This window comes from Lupinus angustifolius, chromosome LG09 (assembly GCF_001865875.1).
Source record: "Lupinus angustifolius cultivar Tanjil chromosome LG09, LupAngTanjil_v1.0, whole genome shotgun sequence".
In the NCBI taxonomy this organism is placed as follows: Eukaryota; Viridiplantae; Streptophyta; class Magnoliopsida; order Fabales; family Fabaceae; genus Lupinus; species Lupinus angustifolius.
The window spans coordinates 7,263,037-7,275,578 of record NC_032017.1 but is presented as its reverse complement, the minus strand read 5'-3'; the positions used below and the strand labels follow the sequence as shown (position 1 = coordinate 7,275,578).

General features: G+C 32.4%; 3 protein-coding genes across 4 annotated transcripts; 2 read left to right on the top strand and 1 right to left on the bottom strand.

Moving 5' to 3' along the window:
* LOC109356198 lies at positions 866-1,741 on the bottom strand. The gene has a single exon (XM_019599533.1). It carries the CDS (start codon positions 1,739-1,741, stop codon positions 866-868), a length of 876 nt encoding a protein of 291 aa, XP_019455078.1.
* Positions 3,779-7,513, top strand: LOC109355983. Of its 2 annotated transcripts, none has more exons than XM_019599293.1 (5): positions 3,779-3,905; positions 4,855-5,021; positions 6,165-6,348; positions 7,053-7,180; positions 7,266-7,513. In XM_019599293.1, exons 1-5 carry the CDS (start codon positions 3,831-3,833, stop codon positions 7,345-7,347), a joined length of 636 nt encoding a protein of 211 aa, XP_019454838.1. In that variant the 5' UTR covers positions 3,779-3,830; the 3' UTR covers positions 7,348-7,513. The 2 variants fall into 2 exon arrangements, with proteins under 2 accessions (XP_019454838.1, XP_019454837.1); XM_019599292.1 differs by having other exon boundaries at positions 3,792-3,901; positions 4,845-5,021.
* On the top strand, positions 9,226-12,394 carry LOC109356546 (probable arabinose 5-phosphate isomerase). Its single transcript, XM_019599918.1, has 3 exons — positions 9,226-9,924; positions 11,262-11,485; positions 11,920-12,394. Exons 1-3 carry the CDS (start codon positions 9,265-9,267, stop codon positions 12,074-12,076), a joined length of 1,041 nt encoding a protein of 346 aa, XP_019455463.1. The 5' UTR covers positions 9,226-9,264; the 3' UTR covers positions 12,077-12,394.

Genomic DNA, 12,542 nt, shown 5'->3' with positions numbered 1-12,542 from the left:
TTTATGTAATTAAATAGTGAGTTGAGTAATTAAAAATCAACTACACCCTCATCAAAGACTAATATTCAGAAACATACAAATGATTTAAGATGCACTATATAATCCACAAACTAATTCAGCACAATACATAACTATTAGTATGATAGTCTCCATTTATTTTTGTGTGCTATAGACTTCTTCAATACTAACTGTAAATAATAATAATGATGAAAATGAATCTATGGAATTTATTCTACCCCTTCCTATAAAGAAAGGAGTACAACAATAGCATCGAAAAGGTTTTGTCTCAATAAATCGCACATAGAAATATTGATAACACACATAAAGTTAATGGTATTTCATAACTAATCGATTAAGTATGAAAGATATAAATGATTAAGACACTATGAAAAATTGAGCTCAATAAGATGCATTATATGGTTTGTGATAAGGGATCTCTATGCCTTTTTTTTGTTGGTAATGCACGTATTTTTGAAGTGTGCCCTATTAGTGTGTTTATCATAGCTCTATGATTTGTATTGAAAGCTATGCATAATTCTTAACTTTCTGCTTTGTTTAACTAGCACAAAGTTTTGTGGCACCTTAACCCTTTTGTATATTGCCATTAATTGAACACTGATTTTCCTTGTCACATAGATCACACTGTTTGCAAATAACATATAATGTAAACAATATGTTGAAATCTAGGCTTTTTATTATGAAGGTTACCAAAAATATCTCATGATAAATTTGTAGTTGGTACACTGTAAAGTGGGAAGACATTCAATATAAGATTGGAAAAAAGTTTGAAAATTAACTTGAATCTAAACCTAAAATATTTAACTGAGATTACATAATTAAAATAGATTACATTGGTTATTGATGCTTAACAATTTTCTCTATCATCTAGATCATCATGAGGAGGTGACATATTCAGATCAAAGTCCAAAAATTTTGGACCTAAAAATTGACTTGATGATACATCTTTTTCAGTTTGGACCTCATTATTATTGATTGCTTCCACCGTTGATCCTCTCACGGTGGCATCTTGAGTAATGGCATAATATGAAGACTTTGATTCAACCATGTCCACAATATTATTCTTCTCCTTATTATGAAGTGGAACCTTTAGTTTCTTCACTAAAAGTTTCATGACCTTAATTTCTTTTTCATCAAAATTATGAACATGATCATGAATTGCATCTTCAACATTCATGCTTTCAAAATTCTTTTTTATCCCACTAATTGATGCTTCCGAAAGATTCTTTCCCTTGCATGAAATTGTTGAAGGTTGATGATTCTTTGGCTCACCCATCATAGACTTAATATCAAGAAAGTCATTACTCCTCGAAGACATATACATAAGAATCTCAGCAGCTTGATAAACACTAGAACTCTTTCTGCCTCTCTTACCTGTCTTTTGCCATCTTAGTAGAGAAGAAGATTTTGATATATCAATATTAGATGCAACAACTTCATCATATTCATCATCGTAATCATCATGATCTTCTTCAAAACCAGAAGAAATGTGTTTATCATTATGATGATGAGAATGAATAGAAGGACGAACACCCCTCCAAGGCCTATCAGAATGAATTCTCATGTGCCCGAACAATGAATGACTCGAAGGAAAATCCTTCTTGCAAAGATAACAAGTGCGTTTCTTGTCATTATCACCATTGTTGTTGCTATCATCGTCACAATCAGCCTTATCTTTATTGTAATTAGTACTACTACTTGCTTTTGAGAAAGGAGATTTCATTATGGTAACTTGACAAATGAGATCTTTGGTAGCTTCACCAGAAACACTATACTCAGATTAATATATAGTGAAAAGTTGATGCCAAATGTGAATAATCATATTTTCTCTTATGATAATTGATAATGATTAATCTTAATCTTTTAGATATTCACTTTAAAAGATATATATGTGTTTAGATAGATACATTAATAGTTGGAAATTAAGTCAAAGAACATGAATTATCACTTTTATATATATATATATATATATCATGGTAGACTTTGAAGATAAAGAAAGTTACGAATTAACCTTAACTATTAAGGGGAAATAAAGTGAAAGAGATATGTACAATCTTTTGTTAATTGTTTACGGGATAAGTATTCATACCTCCTTTTGTTACATCTATTACCAATATATATTGCATATATTTAATATCATTTTATTAATTATCCATTTGTATTAAGTCTACATTTAAATTTAATTTGTATGCCTTTGATAAATATCATGTCTTGATTTTATCCTAAGAGATAAACAAACATATCAAATGAATTGATCTTTTACCATAAAATAAGGAATACACTAAAATATATATAAAACTTCAAATTGTCTACAATATATATCTAATATTTAAAATGAAAAATAAAATTGATATCAAGTTGGGTCTTGGGGCTAAGAAGGATTAATGCATATCCTTTCTAATTTAACCAACCTTTGTGGGGATTACTTAATTATATACAAATTATTTACCTAAACTAAGGTTGCATTGTTGTTAGTGTAATTGTTTGTTGTTAGTGATTAAGGAAGAAAAATTATACTTTTATTGATTCTGTAATCCTTAAATTGAATATGATAGATTTTGTTTGAGTCTATCATATGGTTGTGATTGGATAATTTGCTGAGTCACATGTTTTTTTGTTAACATCTTAATCACTTCTTACTTGATTTAGTTATATTTATTTTATTTTGAAAAGTTTGGGTTCAGTTTTCTATTTTATTTTTAAAAAGTAAAGTTTTTGAAAGTAACGCGAGAGGAAAATTATCTTAAGTGCAATGCTTAAGTTTAGTATTTTAAAATCCATAGGATAATATAGTAGAGAAAAAATGTATATATTAACAATGTATCAAAATTTTATATTGTTATTGTATTATCTATCATTCATTTTTAATTATTAGCGATTTTTAGATAAAAGTAATACAATGAATAATAAAGAATACACCAAATATATATAAATTTTTATACGCAATATATAAATATTACGCTTGTATATTTATTTGATTTATCCATGCTATTATAGTTTGAAAGGATTCCTTTAGGTACTCCATTTATCTTTTTATAAGTTATGTTTGTTAAAGCAAAATTGTTCTTACTTAATTGTTATTTTCAATATTTAAAAGATATTAATTTCTTATTTGTCATTATATTATAATCATTATTATTGTTGAGAATAGAAAAAGAATTCAAGCGTTAACGATTGAGATGAACATTATCCGTGGACATTTATGATGATAAAGATTGATTAAATTCAATATGAGTTTTATCAAACAATTTATTATATAAACAGAAGTTATTATAAACGATAAGATGATAAACTCAAATAATAGCTACCAGATAAAGATAAACTTAAATAAAGTAAGACTAACTAAATCGTAGATAAAATAATTTTCTATCAATCTAAATATTTGTCAATATTATCCGATTCATATTAAATCCAAAAAATAATACAAAAAAATAGTAAATAATATATTAAATATATATAAATCCTTTTATTATCATTCACCATTGACTTTGTATAAATCTTTAACCTTTCATATCATCATACATATTATAAATTATTTGAGTAAATAAAGATATTTGAAAACAGAAAATTTGAATATAATAATTTTAGACTAACCTAAGCATAAAATTAATGGAGCAACACCCATTAATAAAATGAAGAAACTTTGAGTTGGAATAAATTGGTCTTATACTAATATAAGATTAAGATAGGTTTCGGTCAATAGTTCGATTCTTGGGTATGACATATCGGATCATTGTAGTATCAAAAGAAACCTAAGTATAAAATTAGTGGAGCAACACCCATTAATAAAAATGAAGAAACTTTGAGTTGAAATGGGTTCTTTGGTAGGAAAATGGTTTCACTACGCTGCCCACAAACTTCAATATTCTGTTTCTCTCGCCTTTAAGGTATTTCAATGTGTTTTTATCTCTAATTCTTGATTTGGGATTTCAAATTCACCTTTAAAAAAGGGTTTTAGTGCAATTTATGTGATCCCGGATCTTAAAAAACTTATCTTTTTTGAAGGGTGTGTTGAAATTCTATTCTAGCTTATATCATTATGCTCTGATATTGAAATAAATGCTCTTTTCTTTTTGTTTAAGTTTTTTTCCACAAAAAAAGTGATTATTTTGATTAGAAAACTTATGTCAAGTTATATTTGTTTGATTGGGTAGCTGGGATTTCACAAAATAGCAGAAACTGAAAAAAAGCTGAAATTTCATTTTTTTTGAATTAGACATTGACTTATGATAGAGCAATACAGAAAATATGGGGTTATTCAATCTATGTAGCCGATCTCAACTATTGAAATAAAGACTTGATTGTTGTTATTATTGTCGTAGGTGTAGTTTTCATGTGTCAAAATCATTTTTGTAGAATCGCCTTTTTATGCATTAACAAACGGGCCTAGGGCTCTCTAAATAGCAGAAGCTGCAAAAAGCTGGAATTCGAGTTTTGGTATAAGCTAAAATTTTCAGCTTCTAAAAAACTCAATTTTTAAAAGCCTTAACAAAAAAACAGGCCCTAATCATTTCATGTTTTGTTCTTCATGTTTTGTTTTGATTCTAGGATTTATCTTTTTTATATTATTACATTATTGTAAATTTCAGATGCTTTATAATGGCCTTTGAACATTTACTACTTGAAAAAACCGAGACAATCGGAAGAATTTTGAAGTTATCAACTAAGTATTTGCATTTAAATTTTAAACTTCAATGTAATAGATTTGTTGTACTTGGTAGTTTAAGTTTCTACAGTTGTGCAAAAAATATTAGTTGCTAGTATCTTGACATTAGCTCCTAAAATCGCCGAGACGCGGACTTATAATTTATTTTCTGATTTAATGACATGAAACAGAACCAAAAGGGAGGTGAAATCACGGATAGAGAGGTACAGGATCTTATTTGGAAGAATTTCTTTCGTGGAAAGTTGACATATGTGCACTGGAACAAATTTTCGGTCCCTACTATTGCCGGAATAGGAGAAACTTTTCTTGTTCGGAAATTACCAACTCCAGATCCAAGGTAATCATGTTCAGCATGAATTTTCAGTTTTGCAAATTTGTGAACTACTTATATCACATATATTTGTTGTTATTACCTTTAATAATGTTGTCATATGACAAATCAGAAAAACGGTACATGTTTCGGATCTTGATTTCAATAATCAGTTTCGTAACTTCCACCCCCATGGCCGACATCAATATGGTCTAAGGAGAATAGAAGATATAGTTCAGGCTGATGAAAGAAAACTATTTGTTTAAAGTTTAAACTCTGTTACTGCAAGAGTATGGAACCTTGTTGAAGCTTCTACTGAGAGCATATTTAGAACTCTCAAATCGGGGGAAACATGATTCCATTTTTAATTAAAGTGAGAGGCGGTCAAGAAAAACCATAGGTGAAACGATTATGAAAGATTTACAGATCAATGTTTTGTCAATGAACGTGATTTATGATAGAGCATTATAGCATCGTTATCCATGTTGTCGATCCCACCTACTGGGATTCGATTTCAATTGAATATTTAGTACCGGTTTCGTAGTGGCGCTAATCAACCATTGGTTGTTTGATTTCTGGTGCTCACTTTTGGACCACAATTAATCATACATTATGTGGTAACGAATGACTTTAATAACATGAAAAGGAAACCTTATGATGAGAGGCTTGATGCATCATCGAAAAGTGTATTTTTGGTAGTTCTTAGCTGTGATAAATCATATCTTCCCCTTGCGAAAGTTCCATTTTAGTGTCATGTTTGGTCTTGGAAAATGTATTTTGTCATGTATCATAGCCTCTAGTGGTGAATTGCGGTTGATTTTTTTGGTTGAATAATAATTATTTGATTCATTATCTGCTTTTTGCTAACGGCAATTGGATCGAATGATGAATCATTATCGCCCTCAAACCCAAAGAATATTGTGGATTTGCTGTTGTTATCTCACAAAGTATGTCACAACTCTGTATCATGGATTATGATTGGTCAATAGATTTGAACATCTAATTATTAATAATGAGATATGATGTTTCTCGGCCCATCATAAAACACGGCACAAGGTTGTAAGGTGTAACTACAATTTGTGGGACAACAGATGTTATATACACTTTGTTTAGTGAACTTTGTTTTTGTTTCAGAACTACTTGGTAGTGATATACATGTTTGTTTGACAGACATGTTTTTGTGGGAGATTTAGTGGTCTTGAAGGACACTAAGAAGCCAGATAATTATCTAGTCCGAAGATTAACCGCTATTGAAGGTTACGAAATGGTTTCAACCGATGAAAAGGATGAACCCTTTGTTCTCGAGGAGGATCAATGCTGGGTAGTGGCTAACAATGAAAATTTGAAAGCCAAGGTATAAACTTCTCTACTTTTCTGGTTACACAATCATTATATTTAGGTTGATGCCTCGTGACCTAGAAGCCATGAGTTCAAATCGTGGAAATAGTCTCTGCACTTACATAGGCAAGACTGCATGGATTTACCATATGAGACCCCACCAGATGTGAGTCTGGTGCACTAGGTCGTTCTTTTATCAGAAAGTAGCCTCTTTGCTTGACGGAGTAAGACTGCATGCGTATACTCTCCCTATACCCCTTTAAAAAAATTACCGTTCCCTCTATCACTATGATACTATAACTATATTAATGTCGAAATCAGCATTTTATAGAGAAAACCGTCATGTAATCAAGCAATGAGTTATCATTGATATGCAAGCATTTAGGAGTTTCTTATTGTAATGTCTATATAAAAGGGTAACTTCGTACTTAAAGCTCCCGCAATGCTCATGGCCCACGGAAAGGTTGGCCTACAATATGCAGCCTTACCTTGCAATCGCAAGAAGCTGATTCCATGACTCGAACGGTCGACCCTATATAGACCTTCTTGTCAAATGACAACAATGTTAACCGATGCGCCAAGTTCCCCCTACACTAACAGTAATATCTATAAGCTTCGAAATTTTGTAGCGTCTTAAGGCTTTGACTGATAGGCTTAGCTATGATATTTTCGGTATGCTTAAGACTAGTTCATTGTTTAATGCTTGAACACCAATGGCAGGAAGCAAATGATAGCAGATCATTTGGCCCAGCTAACATGACAGACATTGTCGGCAGAGCCATATATTGTATGCGAAATGTCGCAGACGACGGCAAGATAGTTTTACAGCATGGCCCTGTAAAGAACAGGTGAACTAAATTTCTGAGCCACATTTCTTATTCACAAAGTTGGATCTTGTCTTTTGATCATTGATATGTTTTACTCCTTTACCAGTCATTTCAGCATGGAACTTGATTCGCCCGTGTTGGCCGTGGAACTCGATATCGGCGAGATGTGGAAGAATCACAGAATCTAAGGAGGAGTTTGTTTGGAGACTTCTGAGTTATATCCTCTGTAGTTTTTTGAAAATTGTTTGGTTAGCTTTTAAAATTCCTAGTAATAGTGTAGAAATTGGTTTGGTTATTAATAATGTCACAATATCAATAATATATAAAACATTAATTTGTCATTTTTCAATGAAAGTGATTATTATAAAAATGCTACAAAATTTTATGGTATTAGTATAATAATCACATAAAATTGCTACAATAACTTAAACTCATGGAGTTGTAAAATGGAAGTTGATTCTAATCAACAATATTTGAGATAATGATATTGACAAAAATGATTATCCAAACCACATAGGAGGCCCATAATATTGTGTCACTCAATGTGCCATGTGATATGATTGGTCAGAAAAATATTTAATAATTAAATTTTTAACTTAAATATATATTTTTCAACCAATCATAACTTGTGGAGTGACACAAAATGTGGGACATAAAATATGCTTCCGAGTATTAGGGGGAGCCATATCACCTACCTCAAAGTTTGTATCATTCTATGTATCACTTGTTTATCATTAATCAAAAAAAGTAAAATACGAATTAAATATATATCAATTCTATATTTCCTAACCAATGAAAATGGAAAATTACATGGAGTAATATATATCTTGAGACAGATGATATACTCTGATATAGTGTATTAAGAGCAACCACAATGGTTGTTCTTAATAAAATAAGAATATTCTTACTTTGTTTTCCATTGTGTTGTTCTTATTTTCTTATTTTTGTTATTAAATAAGAACAATTTTGTTGTTGTTCTTAACCAAGGAAAATAAGGAGAGAGATAGATTTTGTAGAAAAATGTAGATACTATGGGACCCAAATAAGAATAATGTTTGTCATTGTGAGAAAAAAATAGATGTTGTTCTTATTGCAATTGGAGTTGTAATAAAATACAAAATAATGTGCGAAACCCAAATAAAAATGAATATGTTGTTTACAATTGTGGAGGTTCTAAGTCCTAAATATGAAGCACATAGTATTAACTAAGGGTTTATATTAGCAAATAATAGAGTAACAAGTGTGAAAAGGTTATCGATTCTTTGATGAAAACATGCAAGAAGCTTCACATGCAAAGTAACCAAGTGCCTAAAAGTATGCAAAGACAGCTTAGCAATCACACTCTCAAAATCAATACTAGTGGATCCACCATGTGTCAATTTCTAATACTAACTATAATAAATGTTTGATCCAAGATATGTAGGTTTTTCTTAATCATATAACCATATATATAATATAATATCTATGCATAATGGATACCAAGAATTATATAATATCTATGCATAATGGATACCAAGATTTATATTATTCACTATTAAACATAAGTAATTTCGATTACTTATATTAAGCGTGTAACCAAATATGAATGTTGGATGATACAATGATTTTCACATTTTAATTGGATGCATTTTTCTAATATAAATATATATGATAAAAAATGTATGTGTCATGTAAGAGTTTTTTATAATATCACTATTTCACCCACATTAAAATCATTATTGAGTTTGGCCATTAAAATATAAGTAATACAAAAAAATGATAGATAATATAGTAATTGTATATAAATCTTTATACGAATGATACACGTAGATATTACACTCTATATACAATAATGATGAAATTGATAAATATATATAAACCAATATATAGAAAATATAATATTTATGCACTATCCGTATAAAGATTTATACACAGTCAATATATTATCCACCATTCATTTATATTACTTTTTTTAATAGTTAAATATTATTAAACATGAACAATGATTAATTAAAAATAGGTATCTAATTAAAGTATTAAATACTACCGACACCTTTTTGTTACAACTCTCTAATTCCTATATGAAATGAATTTGACCTTTGTTCCTTCTTCCATTCTAACAAAAAATGGGTTCTCTTTCTCCTCCTTCATTCTCTAACACTATCTCTTCATCCAAACACACCCTTAATTCTAACCACATTGACGAAACTACCCTCATCAACCTCTTCAAATCTCAGCAAAACCACCTCAACTTCTTCTTCAACAACATCGACCACTCCCAAACCCTCTCCTTCACGCGCCTCCTCCTCTCCACCGCCGGCACCATCTTCTTCTCCGGCGTCGGAAAATCCGGCTTCGTCGCTCGCAAGATCTCCCAAACGCTCGTCTCCCTCGCCATCCGCTCCGTCTTCCTATCCCCCGTCGACGCGCTACACGGCGACATCGGAATCGTCTCCGCCGGCGACGTCGTCGTACTCCTCAGCAAGTCCGGCGCCACCGATGAGCTTCTCCGGCTTGTACCATGCGCTAGGGCCAAGGGAGCGGAGCTAGTTGCGGTGGTTTCCGTTGAGGGATCGGCGTTGTCGGCGATGTGCGATATGACGGTGGTTTTGCCGCTGGAGAGGGAATTGTGTCCGTTTAATTTGGCGCCGGTGACGTCGACGGCGATTCAGATGGTGTTTGGGGACACGGTGGCGATAGCGTTGATGGGAGCGAGGAATCTGAGCAAGGAAGAGTATGCAGGGAATCATCCAGCTGGAAAAATCGGAAAGAGTCTTATCTTTAAGGTGAATTCAATTCGTTTCTGTTTTTTTGTTTATTTAATTTGGATCTAGATTTTTGTTTTTTTTGTTTGCTGAAAATTGATTATTATCTTGTTAAGCATTGAATTGGATTAATAAATGTTTGTTATTTTGGCTATTAACTTCGGAATCAATTAGATGAAGGCAATGTTTTAAATCTCGGTCCACGACCGTTACATATGTTAAGATTTTAGGAGTTATAGTTGGATTCACGACCGCTACATATGTTAAGGTATTAGGAGTGGTAGTCGGATCCACGACCACTACATATGTTAAGGTTTTAGGAGTCATAGTTGGATCATAGTCGGATCCACAACCGCTACATATGTTAAGGTTTTAGAAGTCATAGTCAGATCCACAACGGCTACATATGTTAAGGTTTTAGAAGTTATAGTGGGATCCACGACCGCAATATATGTTAAGGTTTTGGGAGTCATAATGGGATTGCGATTGTGGCAACATTTGCCCGCAGTCAACAGTGGCAGCACCCGCATAAATCCGCAAACTCACAATTGGATAATGCTACTCGAAATTGAGTTGGTCTAATTAAGGAAGTATCTACCTTAAATGATTTAGTGGGTTTATCAAATTAAGGGTAACTGCAACCTTTTTTGTTTACTTTATAAAGACAATCTCATTCTCGTGGAAGCTTAACCCCCTCACAGTTTGGACTCTGTCATAAATGTGAGGTGACATGCATGCAATTGATAGGATTGAGAACTGAGATCAGGGGAAATGGTGTTCTCGAGATCTATATGGGGCTAAGATTACATGGTTAGGATCTATGCATCATGCATGTGCATTCTTCATGAAGTGTTAGTAAATTTGTGTGTAGAAGGGAGAAATTGGGGAATTCTTCTTGGAGTGAACTTTCAGAATCTGAAGTATGTGAAATCTGGATTCCATTAGTGAATTATTGATCCCAATAGGTTTCCAGCATCAGTTGTTTTGTCCCATGCGCTATTCATTATTATTCTAAATTAGATTGTCTATGAATGAATTGCGACTAGCTATACCATCGAGTTCATTAGTAGTTTGAATTAAATTTTTCATAGTTCTCTGATCTTGCTACCTTTCTGTGTATTAATTGAATGCTGACAAATATATGGTAGTGTGGGACAGACAAGGATGCATGATATAGTATGAAGTTGTCTATAAATGTTCACACGTATAAGGTAGGTTGCCGATTATCGTGAATGAGTAGTTTTCTGTAACCCTTTTTTGGTTTTTCAAGAAAATATATATGCTAAAGATGAAAAAATGGTCATGGGCATGATATTTCTTATGATCTGATAGGAATTCGTGGTTGTATCCGTGTGCAGGTAAAGGATGTCATGAAGAAGGAGGATGAGCTTCCCATTTGCAGGGAATCAGATTTGATTATGGATCAACTCATGGAGCTGACGAGTAAAGGATGTGGATGCCTGCTTGTTGTAGATGACAATCACCATCTGATTGGAACATTTACAGATGGTGATCTACGTCGTACTCTCAAAGCGAGTGGAGATGCCATTTTCAAACTCACCGTGGGCGAAATGTGCAACAGGTAAGGCAAAGCTACATAATCATTTGATATACAATTCATTAATCATCATCATATACAAGTTCGCATACCTGTTATAATTCTTCTAAACATAATTCTTCAGTTCTTGCACCCTTTAAATTAAGAAATGAAAGGGGCCATGTATGATGTATGAAATCTTGTACAACATGTTTGGTTTTTTAGTACTACCAAGGGTATCTCCTCACCTTATGGTAAAGAACTAATCCCTTTCGGGGTTCGTGGCTGCCCCTCCAAACAAGCATCGCTCAGGAATCGAACTCTTGACGTTTTGGTCACCCTAGGGATCTAGCGATGCCTTCCATCACTAGACCAACGCCTTGTTAGTAGAAGCATGTTTGGATTAAGAAAACGTTTATCCGTTTTCTTCTTTTACTAGGAATATCAATTGAGATAACACTTTCTTTTTTAACTATCAGGAAGCCAAGAATTATTGGTCCAGATGCTATGGCAGTGGAAGCAATGAAGAAGATGGAAGCACCTCCATCACCTGTACAGTTTTTGCCTGTGATAAATGATGACTGCACCTTGATTGGAATTGTCACATTGCATGGTTTGGTTTCAGCTGGATTATGATTACATCATATTATATTTATAGCCTCTTTCTATATCTGTTTATTGAATCATTCTTTCTACCTATTAGCATTTGAATCCACCCAATTCTAAGTTAGGTTCAAAGTTTCATCTGTTACTTCGTCACCTTAGAGGATTCAGTTGGATTTTTTCCAATCCCTTTTTAGGTCCAAAATGATACCAAATATTTGATTTGATCTCATTTTGTGGCAGTTACCTTGTGTCAGTTATTGATCTACTTTTTTCAGGAAGTAAGATATTTCTGTAACCTGAATCGACCATGATATTTCAACCTTGATTTTTGTATATTATCATTTTATATCCTAAAGTATTTGAATTGATGTGACACTGCATTGATTAGTGTTGTAAAATCTCCGAAGTGTTTATCTAATATTCCTACAGAAAATGTTAATTAGTTCCTGTCAAAACATTGTGCTCTAGTAAAAGGTGATACTTGAAAAATGTGTAT

Bases quoted from the DNA above. Each gene is read 5' to 3' on its own strand.
- LOC109356198 (XM_019599533.1), bottom strand. From the start codon at position 1,741: ATGAAATCTCCTTTCTCAAAAGCAAGTAGTAGTACTAATTACAATAAA.
- LOC109355983 (XM_019599292.1), top strand. From the start codon at position 3,831: ATGGGTTCTTTGGTAGGAAAATGGTTTCACTACGCTGCCCACAAACTT. The intron at 3,902-4,844 runs TAAGGTATTTCA...CTGATTTAATGA, and splicing joins TATTCTGTTTCTCTCGCCTT to CATGAAACAGAACCAAAAGG. The intron at 5,022-6,164 runs GTAATCATGTTC...TTTGTTTGACAG, and splicing joins TTACCAACTCCAGATCCAAG to ACATGTTTTTGTGGGAGATT.
- LOC109356546 (XM_019599918.1), top strand. From the start codon at position 9,265: ATGGGTTCTCTTTCTCCTCCTTCATTCTCTAACACTATCTCTTCATCC. The intron at 9,925-11,261 runs GTGAATTCAATT...ATCCGTGTGCAG, and splicing joins GAAAGAGTCTTATCTTTAAG to GTAAAGGATGTCATGAAGAA. The intron at 11,486-11,919 runs GTAAGGCAAAGC...TTTAACTATCAG, and splicing joins GTGGGCGAAATGTGCAACAG to GAAGCCAAGAATTATTGGTC.